Source organism: Drosophila ananassae, chromosome 2L (genome assembly GCF_017639315.1).
Source record: "Drosophila ananassae strain 14024-0371.13 chromosome 2L, ASM1763931v2, whole genome shotgun sequence".
NCBI classification, from domain to species: domain Eukaryota; kingdom Metazoa; phylum Arthropoda; class Insecta; order Diptera; family Drosophilidae; genus Drosophila; species Drosophila ananassae.
Window position 1 is genome coordinate 23,956,378 of NC_057927.1, and position 17,966 is coordinate 23,974,343.

Below are 17,966 nucleotides of genomic sequence, written 5' to 3' on the forward strand. Positions count from 1 at the left end.
TAATGATAATTGTTGTCACTTTGTGAAACCAGAGTATTATTTAAATATACCGATGAGCTTCTAAATATTGAATGCAAAATATTATTAGCAACACCAACAGCATTTCCTTCAATATTACTATTATCAATTTTTTTAAGTTGCACAACAAGTTTTAGGTAAACACTTGAAAGGTCTCTATATGTTTCACCATTTCCCAAACAAACGAATTCAATTGATGATGCACTATCCAATGAAGCAATAGGATTGTATGATACTTCTTCGGTTTTCAAAATACAGCTTTGAGTTGGGTGCGGTGCAAAAAGATCCAATTCGCTTTTCATGCATTCAATGTGGTTACTCATTTTGACTTTGAAAATATATCACTAATTTTAAATTTTGTTGTTGATTTTTTTCTTGATTTTTTTGAATGCGTATGTTTACGTCCTTGCTTAGATGTTAAATGACTGCGTTTTTTTCTTGGTCTCCTCTTTTTATGTCTTTTTCCTTTACCATTTTGTAATTTCGTAATTTTATTAATTGCTTTATCAGATAAATTATGTAGAGCTATTTTACTTTGTTCTTGAATTATATTACGTAAGGGTTTTCGACCTAAATCATTTATAACAGCCTTTCCAGTTTCTGCAGCTTGATTTTTCAATGCATTTATCCCAGAAATTAAAAGTGGTTTAATGTAATTAAAAAGTCCGCTAAAAAAATTTCCAATGCCTCGTCCTTGCTGAACAACTCTGGGTGAAATATATAGACTACCAATATGGCTTAGACCCTCACCACACTGATTTAAATAGTATTGATGATAACATTTCGCCATGATTGATAACTTAGTTCTAATTACTAGTTTCCAATATCGATTATATTTATAGAATTTTTCGTCTTTTTCTAAAATGCAGTGTCAGAAAAATTGGTATAGATGAAGTTTCGAAGGGAATTTTATATCCACTTGAATCTGTTATTAATATAGAAATTTCATTTGGTGAATAATTTTCAATAGGATAATATTCAACATTTCTGAACTGCATAAATTTTTCTCTTCCGTTTGTGAACAAAACTCTTAGACAACGAGGTCTTTTGCTTCCTACACATCGAGGCTTAATAATGTCCGTGTAAATAAAGATTGGTCCGTATTCAATCTCATCCGCTTTCAATGGAGCCGCTTTGTAACGGAATGTTTCAGAATTTACTAAGCTTATAAATTCTGATGAATTAGAGCTTGATTCTTCAGATGTATTTTCTTTTGTATCTCTCCGTAACTTTTTATGATTTTTTCCAAAACAATTATTTAAATATATATCAGTTATGCCAACTTCCCATTCATCAGACATTGTTTCTGGAATGTTTACAATATTGGTAAAAGCACACTTTACATTATCAGGAAATACATTTAAAGAGTCATTGCTGAGCACAGTAACAAAAAATTCGTTTTGAAAAAACATTTTAGAATCTTGACTTAGGAATATGAAATCCAATTCAATTTATTTTTACCAATTTGAATATTTTTTTCTTTACGGTTTGCTCTATGCAATTTTTCTAAGTCATTTATATACTTAAGATTTCGAAGTGGATAGGGTGAATCTCTATTCTTCTTAACCCTATTTCTCAGTTTCAGTTTCTTTTCAGTAGCAGGTCCTTTAATTATTTTTTTATCATCAACTAATGATTTTTTTACTACCTTATCATCTATGAAAGAAGTATCTGTGACGGTTCGTTTATAATCAATTGGAAATGTTGATGATTTTTCAGTTAAATGTTCCTCATCATCACTGGGTAAATCGGGTAAACCACCTCTTTTTAATGATGACTCGTTCTTGTTTCCTTTCGAAGTACTGGCAGCGGAATCTTGCCAATCATTCGTAATATACGTTTGAGTTTCTACATTTTGATTTAATGAAACCGGTGACTTAGATACCGATTGATGTGAAAAAGCTTTGTTTCTCTTTTTATTTTGGTATGCACATAACTCTTGTTGAATCTTAATCCATTTATCAAAATCACTTATTTTTTTATTATTTAAAATTGGTAAAAATTTTATATTTATAAGATCATTACCTCGATCATTCATTAAAAGTTTATGGTATGCATTTGGATGCATTAAAATTACTTTAGTTAGCTGATGCTTGCTTTTAATCATGATTCAATATTTTTCCAAAAATTCCAGAAAGCAATGAGCTTATTAAAATAGGTAAAAATCCTCCCTTTTGAATTAGAACTTTTCTCTTAGAATTTAAAGATTGTTTTGGACTGGAAATATGTCGTAATACATTTTTATACTTTTTTAATGAATTCAGGATATTTTTTGAAATTTTATGGTTTCCTTTTAAAGTATTTAACACAATCTCAGACAATACTTTTACAAGCTCGGAATCACTATTACAAATAATTGCTTTTCGAAGTTTATTATTTGCTTTTTTGAGCACATACAATAAATGTTTGTTCGCTTTCAATCGCCTTATGCTCCTTTTGCAAACCATTTTCATCAGAATAACAAACTGAATATAATGGATTAAAAATCTCAGTTCGAAATCTTAACAGGTCATTTATTCCTTGAGTAAGATCAATAAGTAAATAACCATGAGGTTCATTTGTTACTTCCTTATATATTCTAAAAAGTTCTTGCGGGTTTTCAGGATATATCTGTCTAGCTAAACATTGAAATTGTAATTTATCCCTAGGATTTTTAAACACCACAATGTATTTTGTATTTAGTGATATATCTCTTGTATGGGAAGATTTATGAAATATATTTTGAGTTACAACTATTACAGATAAATTTCGATGATGAGATCCTTTCGTAAAAAGTTCACATACATTTTTATTGAATGCACCCATCATCAAATCATCTAATACCAAAAGTATCGGTTCATTATTTTCATTTTCAATAGATTCAGGAACTCCATGGAAATATTCTATGTTACTAAAATTCGGCTTCGCTTGTTCTTCACCATAACACCATATTATTCGAGTTATTGGATCGCTTATTAGATCATTTCTATCATTTATTAAGTTTTTTAAAAATGTTGTTTTACCCGACCCCGAGGGCCCACAAATAAGCATCGTAAAAGGATGAATAAATTGCGTAAACATATTGATAAAAGTTTTTTATTTTTCAATGTTTATTAGCTACAGGTAATGATTCTATTGTTTTTTTTCCTGATCGCGTTTTTTAGCACAGTCCTTTTCAAAATGAGTATCAGATCCGCAATAGTTGCAGTATATAAGTTGACTGTATCCTTTTTTACTAGGATCATTCCCAAAGAGCCCATCCATTTTTCCAAATCAACTTCTCAATTAAAGATCCAAAATCATACTGATTCTTTATTTAAGTAATTTATACATATGATTCTCCATTAAAATATATATCATAATTGCAGTTTTCTAAAATTATAAACAGTCTAAATAAATTATTTAGAGCACATCTTAGCTTCACTTTTTTGTGAATTTTACAGTTGGTAAAAAAATTTGGATAACATGTAAGACTCTTTCCAATATATATATCGATAATATTATTCGATAGAAACTTGGATAAAAATTCCTTTTTTACTTCACCGCGTACAATTACATTGGCGAACTTGTTAAGTGGCGAAAGTATATCACCTAAGCAGTTATAGGGTATTTCCCCATCCATCCAGTCCAATCCATGAATGTTTTTTCGATGTATATTGTGTTGCTGCAAAGTTTCACTATCCAATTCCTTTAAGCTGTATGGGGGTTTGAAGTGAAAAAAGTTCGGTATTACAGTTCCTCCTGGCATGAAAGCCAATTCTTTAACAAATATTTGTTTGTTATTTCCAACAACATATTGAAAATCTACTATTACAGAATTGCTCCTCTCAAATTTGTTCATTTTAGCCAGAGTTTTGAACGTAAACTGTCTTTTAAGATCTCATCTTAGCTATTTATATACCACTTACATATATACTATATGTAGGTATTACATTATTTACTAGCATACATACCAATATTTATATATATATATATATTTTAGTATATAAACATTATGTATAATATATATATGTATAAACTGAAACCGGTATGCATATCCCCAATGCTTTATAAGGAGACTATTTCAGTTTTTCATTTTAGTTTGTTAATATCAATCGGTTTCAATGGATACGCTCCAAGCTAAAAGAGATAAGGCAACAAGAAAAAAGCAGGAACATGAAGTTATATTTGGTTTTGAATATTTTGTGGCTCAAAATTTAAAGTTAAAATGCGGATTTTCCACATCGAGAAAATTTACTCCAATGATCTGGATGCAGCAACACAAAAACAACTATATTGGCATTGATAAAGAAGAATGGATGCAGTTGCTCACATACAAGGAATTTATACAACTAAAGCTTGATCAGTATGATTTTCTTATGTCTGATACAATTTTGGATCATCCCACTTTATCTTCTATTAAATGTAGTTTTAGATTTAGAAAGTCAGATAAACAATATGTGCTGGTACTAAATCAATTCGGTAATAAAATTGAGATTGATAGTGAGTCTTGGAGATCATTAATACGTCTAGCAATATTTTTTACAACATTTTTATGTTGGAATACTGTTTTAAAACAACAAATAACCTATCTGTACTATAATCATATTATTCCTAAGTGTGTCTCTTTACAAAAATTTGATATTCAATTATCCGATTTAGAAGGTAATTATGATAAAAATGTTCAAATTGATTTAACTCGTTTATGCTTCGAAATTTCTAAAAAAATGACAAAAGAAATAAAAGAAGATGTACTACATTATAAGAAATCATTAATCTCTAAGAACTCAAACGTTAATAATAAAAAATAAGATTCATAAAAATATAAACATGAGTAAACATCAAGTTGTTGATGAAATACATAAACCTTGTAGAAAAAATTTCTTACGTAGAAGATTTGTTCAAAAAGGGATTCATGATACTTGGCAAATTGATTTGGTTGAAATGATTCCATATTCCAATCAGAATGGTGGTTATAAATATTTACTGACTGCTATTGATACTTTTTCAAAATACGCTTTTGGTAAACCTGTAAAATCTAAATCAGCAATAGATGTTGCAACAGTTATGAAATCTATATTAAAAAATTTTAAATATAAACCAAAAAATATACAATCCGATCAAGGAAAAGAATTTTTTAATCATCTCTTTAAAGAGTTAATGAAGAAAAATAACATAAATCATTATCACACATTTACACATCTTAAAGCATCTATTTGTGAACGATTCAACAGAACTTTAAAAAATAAGATGTGGAAAATGTTTAGCTTTAATGGAAATTATCGATGGATTTCCCATATAGATACACTTGTGGAAGACTACAACAATTCTTATCACAGAACTATAAAAATGAGACCAGTTGATGTTTGCAAACAGAATGAGGAGTTTATTTTGAAAACCTGTTATAACATTGTTAAGGTATTTCCAAAACATAAATATTTAGTTGGAGACCATGTAAGAATAAGTAAATACAAAGGTGTATTTCTTAAGGGATATGAGCCTAACTGGACAACAGAAATATTTAAAATTTCTAAAATAAAATCAACTTTCCCAGCTACTTATGAGCTCGTTGACTATAAAGGTGAACCTATAAAAGGAACATTTTATGAGGCTGAAATACAAAAAGTTAAAGACAAAAATGCATTCCTAGTAGAAAAGATAATAAAAAGGAAAAAAAACCAGGTTTTTGTAAAATGGTTAGGATTTGATAACTCACATAATTCATGGATAAATAAAACAGATCTATTAAAGTGAACATATACAAAATATATTTTATTTATTAAACTTAATTTTTTTATTTACATGTTTTTATTATTTACAAGTTACATCTTACAACTTAATTTAATGAATTTAGTATTTCTCTTAATAAATAATGACCGTATGCTAAAGTAAAAATATTATCAATTAATACATATCTTTTATCATCCTTATAATAAAGACTTATTTTATTTATTACTTCAGTGTATAATTGATGCCCTCTACTTCTTATGCATCTTTGTTCTCCGTAATATGTTTTCTTATGTTTAATGCATTCAATATAATCTAAATGAGAAAGTTTTTTTATTACACAATATTTAACCCCCTTAACTTTCTTTATATTAATATCATCATTGGTTGTTTCTACTAAAAATGAATATGCTTTAGCTTTTAAGCCAGCGAAAGAAGTCATAACTTTTCCAGCATTTTCATCTTTAAATAACCCCAATTCTTTATTATTTGCTGGAATTATATTAAATGGATTTATGTTATCATAGTTAGATGTATCAAATCGACTAGGGTTTTCTCTCATTATTTTATAAATATCTTCCTCACATGAAACTATAAATGAATCGGTGTCCATATATATTATTTTTGCTGATGGACATTTAACCAAAAGAAAGTTATAATAATAATCATACATTAACCACTTGGATAATTCAAGCACTGTAAAACCAATATAAATTGGTTTATCATAAAGAATTGAGGTCTTGGTTGATTCTATCGCTGCTAAATTTTCTCCAAATATTTCTAAGCTATGGAAATTATGCATTGCAACTCGTTGCCTAAAGCCTGGTGAGTTTTGTCTAGACTCATAATGAGTTACTAATGAAATATCCCTTCGTTTTTCAACGTTTTCCATCGTTTTTCCATACACCGCATTGTTCATCAGCTTATAAAAATTTTTCTCAAAATCATTTTTAGCTAATTTCCTATGCTTAGTATTCAAGTCAATATATGGTTTTAACCAGTATGATTGACTAAAAGACAGGATTCGATGTACTTTTTTTAATTTCATTCCATGTTGCAAGCATAATTGCAATTGTTTCAAATGAATGATATAAAGTTCCTTGTCAGTCAAATCTGCTATCAATTTTGGAATTTTTCCTCCAGGGGGTATCTTATTTTCAGGACAAAATGGCAAACAATTATGTTTGTCATGAATATCATCAGGATATTCTAGATCTACTTCTAGAACATATCCCGTATCTCCTGATGCATTAGTATTTCTTATATCAAGCAAACTAATTTCATTCTCGCTTAAAAATTCAAAATTAGCATATGGAAGCTTTTCGCTCATAGCCCACCCATATAAATTGTTTGCATCAATATATGATAAAAAACTTTTGGGTTTTGAATTATCATAATTTTTCATGTACTCATTATTTGCATTAGCAATTCTTTGAGTACACTGAGTTAGGCCACCGCGTATCCCTCTTTTTAAAAAATTGTACATGTTAGGATCACTTATTAGATCTAATTCTACTTTGGTGTATTTCATCATAGCATCCCATGAAATAGATGGTGCTGAAACATAATTTACAGGGTCTAGCTTATAAATGTTATTGCATATATTTCTAAAGTTTTCAAAAACATCTGCTAAAATCATCACGTCGCTTTCTAAGTATAGCCTCATGTAGTCTCTTAGATATATACAATTAAAAGATTGCCAAATTTCTTTAGCGAAATTGTAATCATTTACGCTACACTCTTCATCAGTCAGCGTATTGTAAAAATATTCCCTAGGAGGAAGCTCCGTTTCATAAAATTTATCGAAACTATCTAAATAATTATAGGGAAACACTCCTTTTCTCCTCATTTGATTGAATTTAACCCCGCTAAATTTAGATTTTAATATTTTAAAATCTTTGTCCTCCATATTAAGTGCTAATTTTTCTAAACTAGAATTCAAAAATCTGTTTGAATCTATATACCTAATTGAATAATTCACTACACCTTTTTCAAAAATTCTTTGGTTTAATGATATATATAATTCTTTTGTAGATGGTATTGGCTTGAGCTCCCCACCTAACTCATTTATAAATAAATGAATATCATACCTAGACAAGTTATGAAATATTACAGGAAAATATGAATTGCTTAACTTAAAACTATCTTTACATTTTGTATGTATTGGACCTTGATATTTACCAGTAAATTGATTGAAATATTGAACGCGATCGTCCATCTCGATGTGTTCTTCGCAGGCGTAACAATTTCCATGCTCCTGGTAATCCTCATCAGCAATATCAAAATCGTATATGGGGCTCTTGGGTTCCTTCCAATATTTTTGGTAAAGGTCCATGGTCTCCTCTTTTAATGTTTCTACAAACATCTTCATGCAGTCAGTTCCTACAAGTAAAAACAAGAAATTAATATAATTAATTAATTTAAACTTCTAATTTTATATTTGAATTTATTTACCTTCATAAGTCCATAATTTATTCATCTCCGGATTATACTTATGCACAACATAAAAAGATACTGCACATGCAGTATGTTTCTGAATGGGCACTGTGTATGATGCCTCTGGATTATTTGAAACCGTCTGATAATTTTCCAGCACAGCCTCAATATCTGCATAAATTACCACAGGAGGTGATAATTTTTTGCTAAACATTTTAAATGATGATTTTGTGTTAGGATCAGGGTATAATGCTGCCACTTGCCCACACTCCTTTATATTATGGGTCTTATTAGTGACGCAATAAAATTGAAGACAATTTCTACAAAAATATCTTTCCGAATTTGATTTATTAATTTGAGATTTGCATAAAGATTTTATGCTTGTAATGTATGCATAATGCATGCATTTCTCCTTTGGGTTATATATTCCCAATATATCAATATGATTGTTTTTGATCTCTTTGGTTCTAATAGTTGGTCCAATGATTCTACCATTTAATATTTCATAAATATTAATGCTGTATCCAGCATTATTTTTTTCAAAAATTTGTATCCCCTTCTTGGTAATGGGGAAATCTATTCCAGAAAAGTTTAAGTCCTCATGCTCATGCGTTATATGGGGTTGGGTGATATCAAAAACTCTATAAAACGATGTTCTTGTGAGTTTTTCACGAGCAGATTTTTTTTGTGCCGACGTATTAAAGTCTTGTTGAAGATGTCTCATATACGATAAGTGTGCTAAAACACACCACTTAAAACAATAAACGTCATTATTTTTTACGTTTATTAGAGCATTTCTTTTTCTTATGCATTGAGGAGCCTCAACATATCCTGAGCCAGGAAGGTGTTGTAATTTGATAATTTGAATTTCATAAAATTCAAATTTTTTTATCATCCAACCGGAATCCTTTTCCTGGAACTCATCGGTTCTTGCAATTAGCAATTCATTGCAATTATTTAAAAATGCTTCAATTTCATCATATTCATTTTCATAAATTGAAGAATATGGAGTAACAAAATATTTCATTGACTCTATAAATTTATCTGCTTCATCAGTTGGTTTTACATATAAACCATGAACAGATATCATCGCTTTTAGAGCTCTATGTTCGCTTATTCCATGTTTAATAATACTTAAAAGATTTTGTTTGCAACTATTGTAAAAATCTTTTAAACACATATCACTTTTTCCCAATACTTTAAATTTCTCAACGTGAAAACTAGTATTTTCAATTATTGGGAAAATGTTTTTATTTTCCCACACTAGTTTTTTTATTGCAGCTCTATGTTCAGCAGAAGTTAAATGCTCCATTTTATTATAGGAATTATAACTTTCCTTGCAATCCATACATATCGAATCATTGACGTCTTCTGCATTAGCGATTCTAGCTCTTTTTGATGTTGATGGTTGTTCCTCCCGATCGCTTCGTTCAACATCATTATTCACAGATCCATTCTCTTTTCCAGCCTTTCGTTTTAAATGATTGGATGACACGATTCTAGCTCTTTTTGATGTTGACGGTTGTTCCTCCAGATCACTTCGTTCAACATCATTATTCACAGCTCCATTCTCTTTTCCAGCTTTTCGTTTTAAATGATTGGCTGCTCCCTGTTGTCCATCCCCACGCATCACTGTTGCTTTACTTGAAGGTTGTTTAGCCTTTCCAGTATTATTCGCGGGAACTGTTGTTCGCGACCGATAAAACTTGTTACCCGAAGAATTTGAGGATCTCGGATTATTATTCATTAGAACTGCGAAGGCATTTCGCGGGCCTTCGCAAGAATCATAATGAGTGATAAACTCATTAACGGTAATGACCTTCTTGCATTGATCGCACACAATTTTTGATTCCATTTTAACGATAATGGGGTTGTTTTAAAATTTCCGAATAAAAATTTCGAATAAAATGTTCTAACCGGCAAAGCGAGATTTAGACTAAAAATTGTATCTCTAAAATAATCATAGAAACCTATTCATCCATAAAAATGAGAACAGGTTCTTGTGTTTGAATGTATTGAAGCCATGAATGGAAACACCTGAAAACCACTCCCACAATTTCCACAAGTCAATTAATTGGGAAAACCAATCAGAAGACTCGAAACACGAGATAGTGCTTAGAGCCTGACGCCTCCAGTAGGGAGTAAACAGGCGATCGGCTAATTTCGTGCTCGCGTGTGTGTGTGTGTGTGTGTTTGTGTGTGCGTGGGATCCTATACACATAACCAATCAAATATACATTTATATATATTCCCATGCCAGCAGGCATCTCCTGTCCTTTCTTGAGGCCTTGTCATAAATTTTCCACCTGAGTGTAACTGATAAAAAAGGGCCGCATCAGGTCGATCGTTGTTCCGAGGTTTTTTGTTGACCCTTCAGGTTTAACGGAATTTCACTTTCTTTTGACAATTTTTTCCTTTTGATACTTGTTTCAACCCTTATAAAATTTTATATTAGAAATTAAATTTCTTCGTATAACTCAAAAAATAATTTTTAAATATTTCAATGGTCTTGGATTGAAAAATCATTTAAAATGATATGCAATAACATATTCTTTAGTTTTCATAATTATTTTTTCCTTATGTTGTACAAATGATCATAGTGATTTGGTTGGATATATTTTTCTTAATCAATTTCATTTATTTTTTCACACACCTAATTTGTCTCATAGGTTGCCCAAGGGACCAAATGATCATGGTGAATTGGGTGAATATATTTTTTCCTGATCAATTTCATTTAGTTTTTCACAAACCTAATGTGAAAATTTTTGTGGCGCAAATGATCAATTGAATTGGTAGGAACTTAGGCAAACGGCGTAAAATCGGGGGGGAAAAATTAAAAAAAGTGTATACAGGCAAACTAATGGTATGATCCTTTCAAGTTTTTTCTACATGTATTTATATTTGCGAACGCTAGCACTCTTTGACAGATCATTTTACTCGACACAAGTTTTCTACATGATCCTGTCAAATTTCAGGACTAGCCGATCTTTTTACATGTCAATATTTACATGTAAATGGCGCTAGTAAATTCACCACATTTTAATTTGACATGTAGATGACGCTAGTAAATTCACCACATTTTTACATTTGACATGTAGATGGCGCTAGTAAATTCACCACATTTTACATTTGACACATAGGTGGCGCTAGTAAATCGGCTCCGTACGCCGTTTGCCTGTATACACTTTTTTTAATTTTTCCCCCCCGATTTTACGCCGTTTGCCTAAGTTCCTACCAATTCAATTGATCATTTGCGCCACAAAAATTTTCACATTAGGTTTGTGAAAAACTAAATGAAATTGATCAGGAAAAAATATATTCACCCAATTCACCATGATCATTTGGTCCCTTGGGCAACCTATGAGACAAATTAGGTGTGTGAAAAAATAAATGAAATTGATTAAGAAAAATATATCCAACCAAATCACTATGATCATTTGTACAACATAAGGAAAAAATAATTATGAAAACTAAAGAATATGTTATTGCATATCATTTTAAATGATTTTTCAATCCAAGACCATTGAAATATTTAAAAATTATTTTTTGAGTTATACGAAGAAATTTAATTTCTAATATAAAATTTTATAAGGGTTGAAACAAGTATCAAAAGGAAAAAATTGTCAAAAGAAAGTGAAATTCCGTTAAACCTGAAGGGTCAACAAAAAACCTCGGAACAACGATCGACCTGATGCGGCCCTTTTTTATCAGTTACACTCAGGTGGAAAATTTATGACAAGGCCTCAAGAAAGGACAGGAGATGCCTGCTGGCATGGGAATATATATAAATGTATATTTGATTGGTTATGTGTATAGGATCCCACGCACACACAAACACACACACACACACACACGCGAGCACGAAATTAGCCGATCGCCTGTTTACTCCCTACTAGTGAGCAAAGAGCTGTCCCTTGGCCTATTGAATATATGTAAATGCCAAGATCTGGGCTCTGTCATTGACCCATTTCTTGATGGCCCTCAAGTTTTGAAATCATGTTAAGTTGTCCCAAGAATCCTATTTTGTAGCCTTAAATGCCTTTTACTTGTTAAATATCTGAAAAATTTAAAAAGCCCTCCCATAATTAAATAGATATCTGGCTATAAGGTTAAATATTTAAATACCCGTCGAGTGTAAAGTCAGTCTTTTTTAAACAAGTGTATTGTAAACATGTTATTTTTTCTCATTACCGACCCCAGATCAGATCTGAAATGCTTAGCTAACTCTTATCCGGCCGGAAACACACCCACTAAATGCTACAAAGAACGGACCGTAAATTTTTGTGGCACACATTGTACGCACAAATAAAAACGCAGTAAAGCAAATGCCCGGGGAAGATGTGACTCGAATTCCGTGGGGGTTAAACAATTCGGTTATTTACCTGCCTAAAAACAAATCCCCGTATAGAGATACGTGTATCTATGGCTAGACAAGTGTCAGGCACCAGATAATCATTTCAGTTTACAACTTTTTTTGGCTCTTGTTCCTATTTTTGTTGTTGTTATTGTTTGTTTCGGCAAAAAAGTTTCGGCATCCCCCTCGACTCATTGTCGCGCCTGCTTTATGGGCGTAGCTATTGCCATTGAAGTTGCTATATCGTTGTTCCTTTTTATTGCGGCGTTTATATTTGTTGGCAGGAAATAGCTTTCGTGTGCTCACATTCGATAGATACAATCGCAACACGCAACAATTTGCACTTCTTTATGTTGTTGAACTTCAAACTTTGTTTGGGGTCTCCTTTCCGAATTCAGTCCTTTATTTATATAAACATATTTTACTTTTCATGCATGTGCGCACCTGTACTCCTCACTCTGCCCCAGCGGTCCTTCCTGGCGGCTTATCCCTCCATGTGTGCTATGTGTGATTTTATTTATTTCCGTCTGCCTGCCAAGTCGGCACCTGTCCCATTCCCTCTCTCTATCTCGCAGGTACAACTCTTACAAAAGCCCATAAAGATTTCCCGAATGCGGATACAAATCTGTGCAGCCGCCGGGGCTACACGTATCTCACAGATACGCCCCGGGCTGGGGCAAGTTTAAAGGTTTCCCTGTTTCCCTTTCAATCGGATCCGCATTGGGTTTCTGCACTTTTTATTACATTAAAGGATATTCGTGTCGGCATGAAAAATTATTGCACAAAACTTTTATTGTTAACTCCGAGCATCCGAGACACAGTCTCCATTCAAATTACAGAGGAAATGGAAGGTAGTTTGTTGTGGTCTTGGCTTTAAAGTTATTTGATTAAATGTACAAGAGGAGGAGGCAAAAGTTTTAATTAGAGCCTAAGACTAGTTCAACGTCCCTTGGTCATTGGTCGTGTGTCGTGCATATTAATTGGATTAAAATCAAGTTAATTAACATGGAAATCTGAGGGCGGTTGACCGATCACCAGATCCACAGACTCTTTGAGCCTGTGGTTCTCGATGGGAATCCCACATAAATGCAGTTATAATCAGCTTAGCACAAAAGTTGCTCTGACCCAGTTGGCTACCTACATGTTTAAACAATAATTCTTAATTGAAATGCTGCAGGGCAACCCGAACCCGAACGGGCAGCCAACATTAGTAGTGACAGGATTTGCCACAGCCAAGACATAGCTCATGAGTCGGTTGCCTTTGCCACAAAACAGCAACCCGTACCAGGGAATTGTCTGGCTCTTCCTCCGCATCTGCCACGGACCTCTTCCTTTCCCCTTTTTTTTGGCTGCAAGCGAACTGAGCAGAAATTAATTACATTGAAGTCATTTATCAAGAAAGTTTATTTCTTGCAGCCCGGGCAGAGCAGCCGAAAAAGCCAAACTAAAACCAACCCAAACCCAGACCTCCAGACCCCCAAGCCCCAGCCGAAACCGAACTGAACTGTACCGGGGCAAAAATACGAAATACAGAATAGAATCGAAAGCCAGGCCAACTCAACCACATCCCGTCAGTTGCTGTTTCCGTAACTCGGCTGTTGTTATGCTTATTTTTATTTATTTGCCTGAGCCTAGGCCCATTGTTAGTGCGAAGTAAATCAATAAATGGCATCGGGCTTTGGACTTTGTTTCATTTTCTTTCGAATTTTTATTTTTTCAACCATTTATTTTGAGTTTTTTTTTTTGTTTTTTATTCCGGTGAACTGTGCAAAATAATTGCAAAAGTTTTACCCAAGCTGGCAAATTGTTTGCTGCATTTTCGATTAGCAAAATGTCAATTTCAAATGAAAATAAAAAGCAACTACCAAAGCACTTGGCCAAATTGTCGTTAACTGGCAAATGCCACTACACCATACACAGGGGCGAGCGGTTGTTGGTCCGGAGGATGGCAAATACAGGATGCAGGGCATTGCTCCACCCCGTTCTCTATCTCTATCTCTGTCGCTTTCTACCCTATCAGTCGCCCTGTCTCTATCGGCTAGCGAAGCCATTTTCAAAATTTGATTTCGTTCGAGCCAAAAATTGGCAATAGCCAGCGACCAGAAAAGCGGGCAAGGGGTCAGGATCGCATCTACATGACAGCAATATCCATCACGAGGCTAAAGCTTCTGCCATGCTCTACTCGGGCTTGACGATATACAAAAATTGGTTTAATCAACTGTGAAACAACTGCAGCAACGGCAACGACACTAGCTAAAATAGCCAGAACAGCAGCCGGAGCTCCAACAAGGCAAGCAATAAATGTTACAACTTGACCGGGCCAAAGTCCAAGGGCTATGGTGGCCATAAGCGACTGCAGATATCCATAAACTAGCACAAAGGAAGCATTGCAAAAGGACTAAAGTTACACACTAAAAAAGCTTATAAAAATATTTAAAGAATTTAATAATATCTCCAAACTTCCATTAAAACTTAAATACCTTTCAAATACTGAACAGAAGAGAAGAACCTATTCAGCGCTCTTGCGTCGTTGTCCAGGGGTTAACACTATCGATATTAACTTTCCTTGTCAGTGCACAATAACAACTTCAGCAAGGAAGTCTGTGCCAATTTTAGTTTTGCCCGTTTCAGTGTGCGTTTGTGAGCAGAATCTAATATCGATTTACGGTCTATTTGCAGGCTGACACAAAATGGACGCCGCTGCCGACGGAGTACCGCCAACGGCGCCAGCAGCAACAGCGACGACGGCCAACAGTGATCTGGATTTGGCGGCCCGCCGCCGGCTCTTTACTTCACAGCCCTCAACGTTGGCAACACGACGCCAGCAGGCCGTTTGCGTCCGACGGGCCCACAAAATGTACGGCAGCAGCAAGAATCCCAACGTAGTGCTCGACGGCCTGAACATGACAGTGCCCAAGGGATCCATGTGAGTGCATTTCTACAGACAATCCTTAGCGCATCTAGGCTATGCCTTAATAAATCTCATAACACGTATCAGGATTCTTTAAAGGAAGACATAAAGCATAAATAGGTTAATCTTTCATACAATCGTCGAAAGTATCGACCAATTATTATATATATTTCCATTGAAATGATCAAAGAACGTTCTTCAAATTTAGTTTTAATGAAGTAGTGTCAGAAGTGTGACAAACATGGTTGTATTCCTATCTGAAAGGCCTTATCAACATATATAGAGTACTTATGCAATTATAAATACAAATACAAATATCTATTATTGAAAAATTTGCATATTTAAAATGATTTCAAGTCACATATGACAAAATAAACTATAATTAAAATAACACCTTAACCGAACAATATTTTAACCAATTATTTTGCACAAAATGTATTTCAATGAAATCTGGTAAATAATTTAATATTATTTTTTACGTTTTTCATAGCTAACTCTCAGAGTTAGTCTCAACTTAAATGGGCCATCGTAGGCTGTGATTTTATAAAATTTATTTAAAACAAAAGCGAATTTAATTTATCTATTTGGGTCCAACTACTAAAATATTATCCATTTAATTTTATAAAAATTAATTGCTGGAAGTGATTCCTTGTGGGTATTAGAGATCACAAAATGCGGAGACATCCCAAAAGTAACAACACGGTGCGACAGTGAAAAAACACTTGTGAAACGAGATAGTGTAGGTTGTTAATCTGGTCGAAGAGAACTCAAAAATATTTTTTTTATATTTTTGGAACCCTCCAATTTTTTTTTATTTAAAAAAAACCGTTTTTCGGGACTTTTTTGCGCTTAAAAATTCCTGAACGCGTTTTTTTCAACCGATTTCAAAATTTTCGGATGAACAAAAAGGACAAAATTTTTACACCTGAAACTAAAGTTTTCGACTTTTATTCGTGTTTTTCGGATTTTGATGCCAGTTTTTCGGCACAACTTACAAAAATTCGGCCATTTTTGATACATATCAATGTTGCCTCATTCATTCAGAATAAAACGAGACAAATTTCATCAAAAAATTATGAAAATTGGTGAAGTTATAACGCTTTTCCCAAAAAAAGTCAACTCAACCTAGCGGGCGCTTCGGAGGAACAATGTGTATAAAAATAAGAGTATATTGTTTTCTTCTGACAAAAAGTTTGTCATTTATGCCACATATTAATATTGTCTCAATAATACGGAATAGAACGAGATAAATTTCATTAAAAAATAATACAAATTGTTGAAGTTATAACGCTTTTCCCAAAAAAAGTCAATTCAACCTTGCGTGCGCTCCGGAGTACCTGTGTGTATAAGTCAGGAATATGCTCTTCTTCTTATAGTGCTCCCATGGTTTTATTGACTTTTTTTGGGAAAAGCGTTATAACTTCACCAATTTTCATAATTTTTTGATGAAATTTGTCTCGTTTTATTCTGAATGAATGAGGCAACATTGATATGTATCAAAAATGACCGAATTTTTGTAAGTTGTGCCGAAAATCTGGCATCAAAATCCGAAAAACACGAATAAAAGTCGAAAACTTTAGTTTCAGGTGTACAAATTTTGTCCTTTTTGTTCAACAAAATCGAAGATATATTTTTTTTTCAAAAGCTAAAACATTTAACTATTGAAAAACACCGAAAATTTTGAAATCGGTTGAAAAAAACGCGTTCAGGAATTTTTAAGCGCAAAAAAGTCCCGAAAAAACGGTTTTTTTTAAATAAAAAAAAATTGGAGGGTTCCAAAAATATAAAAAAAATATTTTTGAGTTCTCTTCGACCAGATTAACAACCTACACTATCTCGTTTCCCAAGTGTATTTCGTTTTTTTTTTTTGTCGCACAGTGCAATAGGTATAATTAATTAATTTATTCGAAATGAAATATTAAGCTTCTATAATCAATGCCAATTCGAAACAGTAAAGTTTTAAAAATAAATTTGTTTCTATACTGTGCGATTAAATGCGAAGAATTTCTTCAATTTCTATAATGCCAGCATATGTTAATTAAGTTTACGCTTTCCCAAACTAAGCTCTTTAAACTCTTCCCAACGTTCGAAACCGAGTGGGTGCATTCAAAAACAAAAGGAAAACCAAATCAAATGCATCCCCCACGAATACCCAAACATGTGCGGTGACCAAAATCCAAAATCGAATATGCAAATTTTAGTGGATCCGTAGGGAGTGAAATATTGGAACGGGTGGGGGTTAGACACTAACGAAATGCAAATGCAGTTTCCGAGATGGATTGAACGGAATGTGGTTGTTGCTGGGCGATTGCCTGAGTACTGTGTGAATGGCCGCGAAATGTTAGTGACCGCAATTAGCACTCAACACTTGATGACCGAATAGCAACAAACAAGTTGCCAAGCGGCAAATGAGGCAGCAAAGCGCCCGAAGACGACAGACAGAAACTGGGTCAATGTCAGCGCTTGAAAAACTGCCAAATTAACAGGCAGCAACAACAAAAGACGGCGTCCAAAAGCCCCAGCATCCATTGAAATGAAAACCAGTTTTTTTTTAGCCAAGTT

At 33.1% G+C, this 17,966-nt stretch overlaps 1 protein-coding gene across 1 annotated transcript in view; it reads left to right on the forward strand.

Moving 5' to 3' along the window:
• LOC6503424 (ABC transporter G family member 20) overlaps nucleotides 1–17,966 on the forward strand; it is a 66,174-nt gene that overhangs the window by 16,942 nt on the left and 31,266 nt on the right. Inside the window, exon 2 of the mRNA XM_001967418.4 lies at nucleotides 15,173–15,419. Within this exon, the coding sequence (XP_001967454.1) occupies nucleotides 15,184–15,419 (236 nt within the window). The 5' untranslated portion in view covers nucleotides 15,173–15,183. The remainder of the gene's footprint in view (nucleotides 1–15,172; nucleotides 15,420–17,966) is intronic.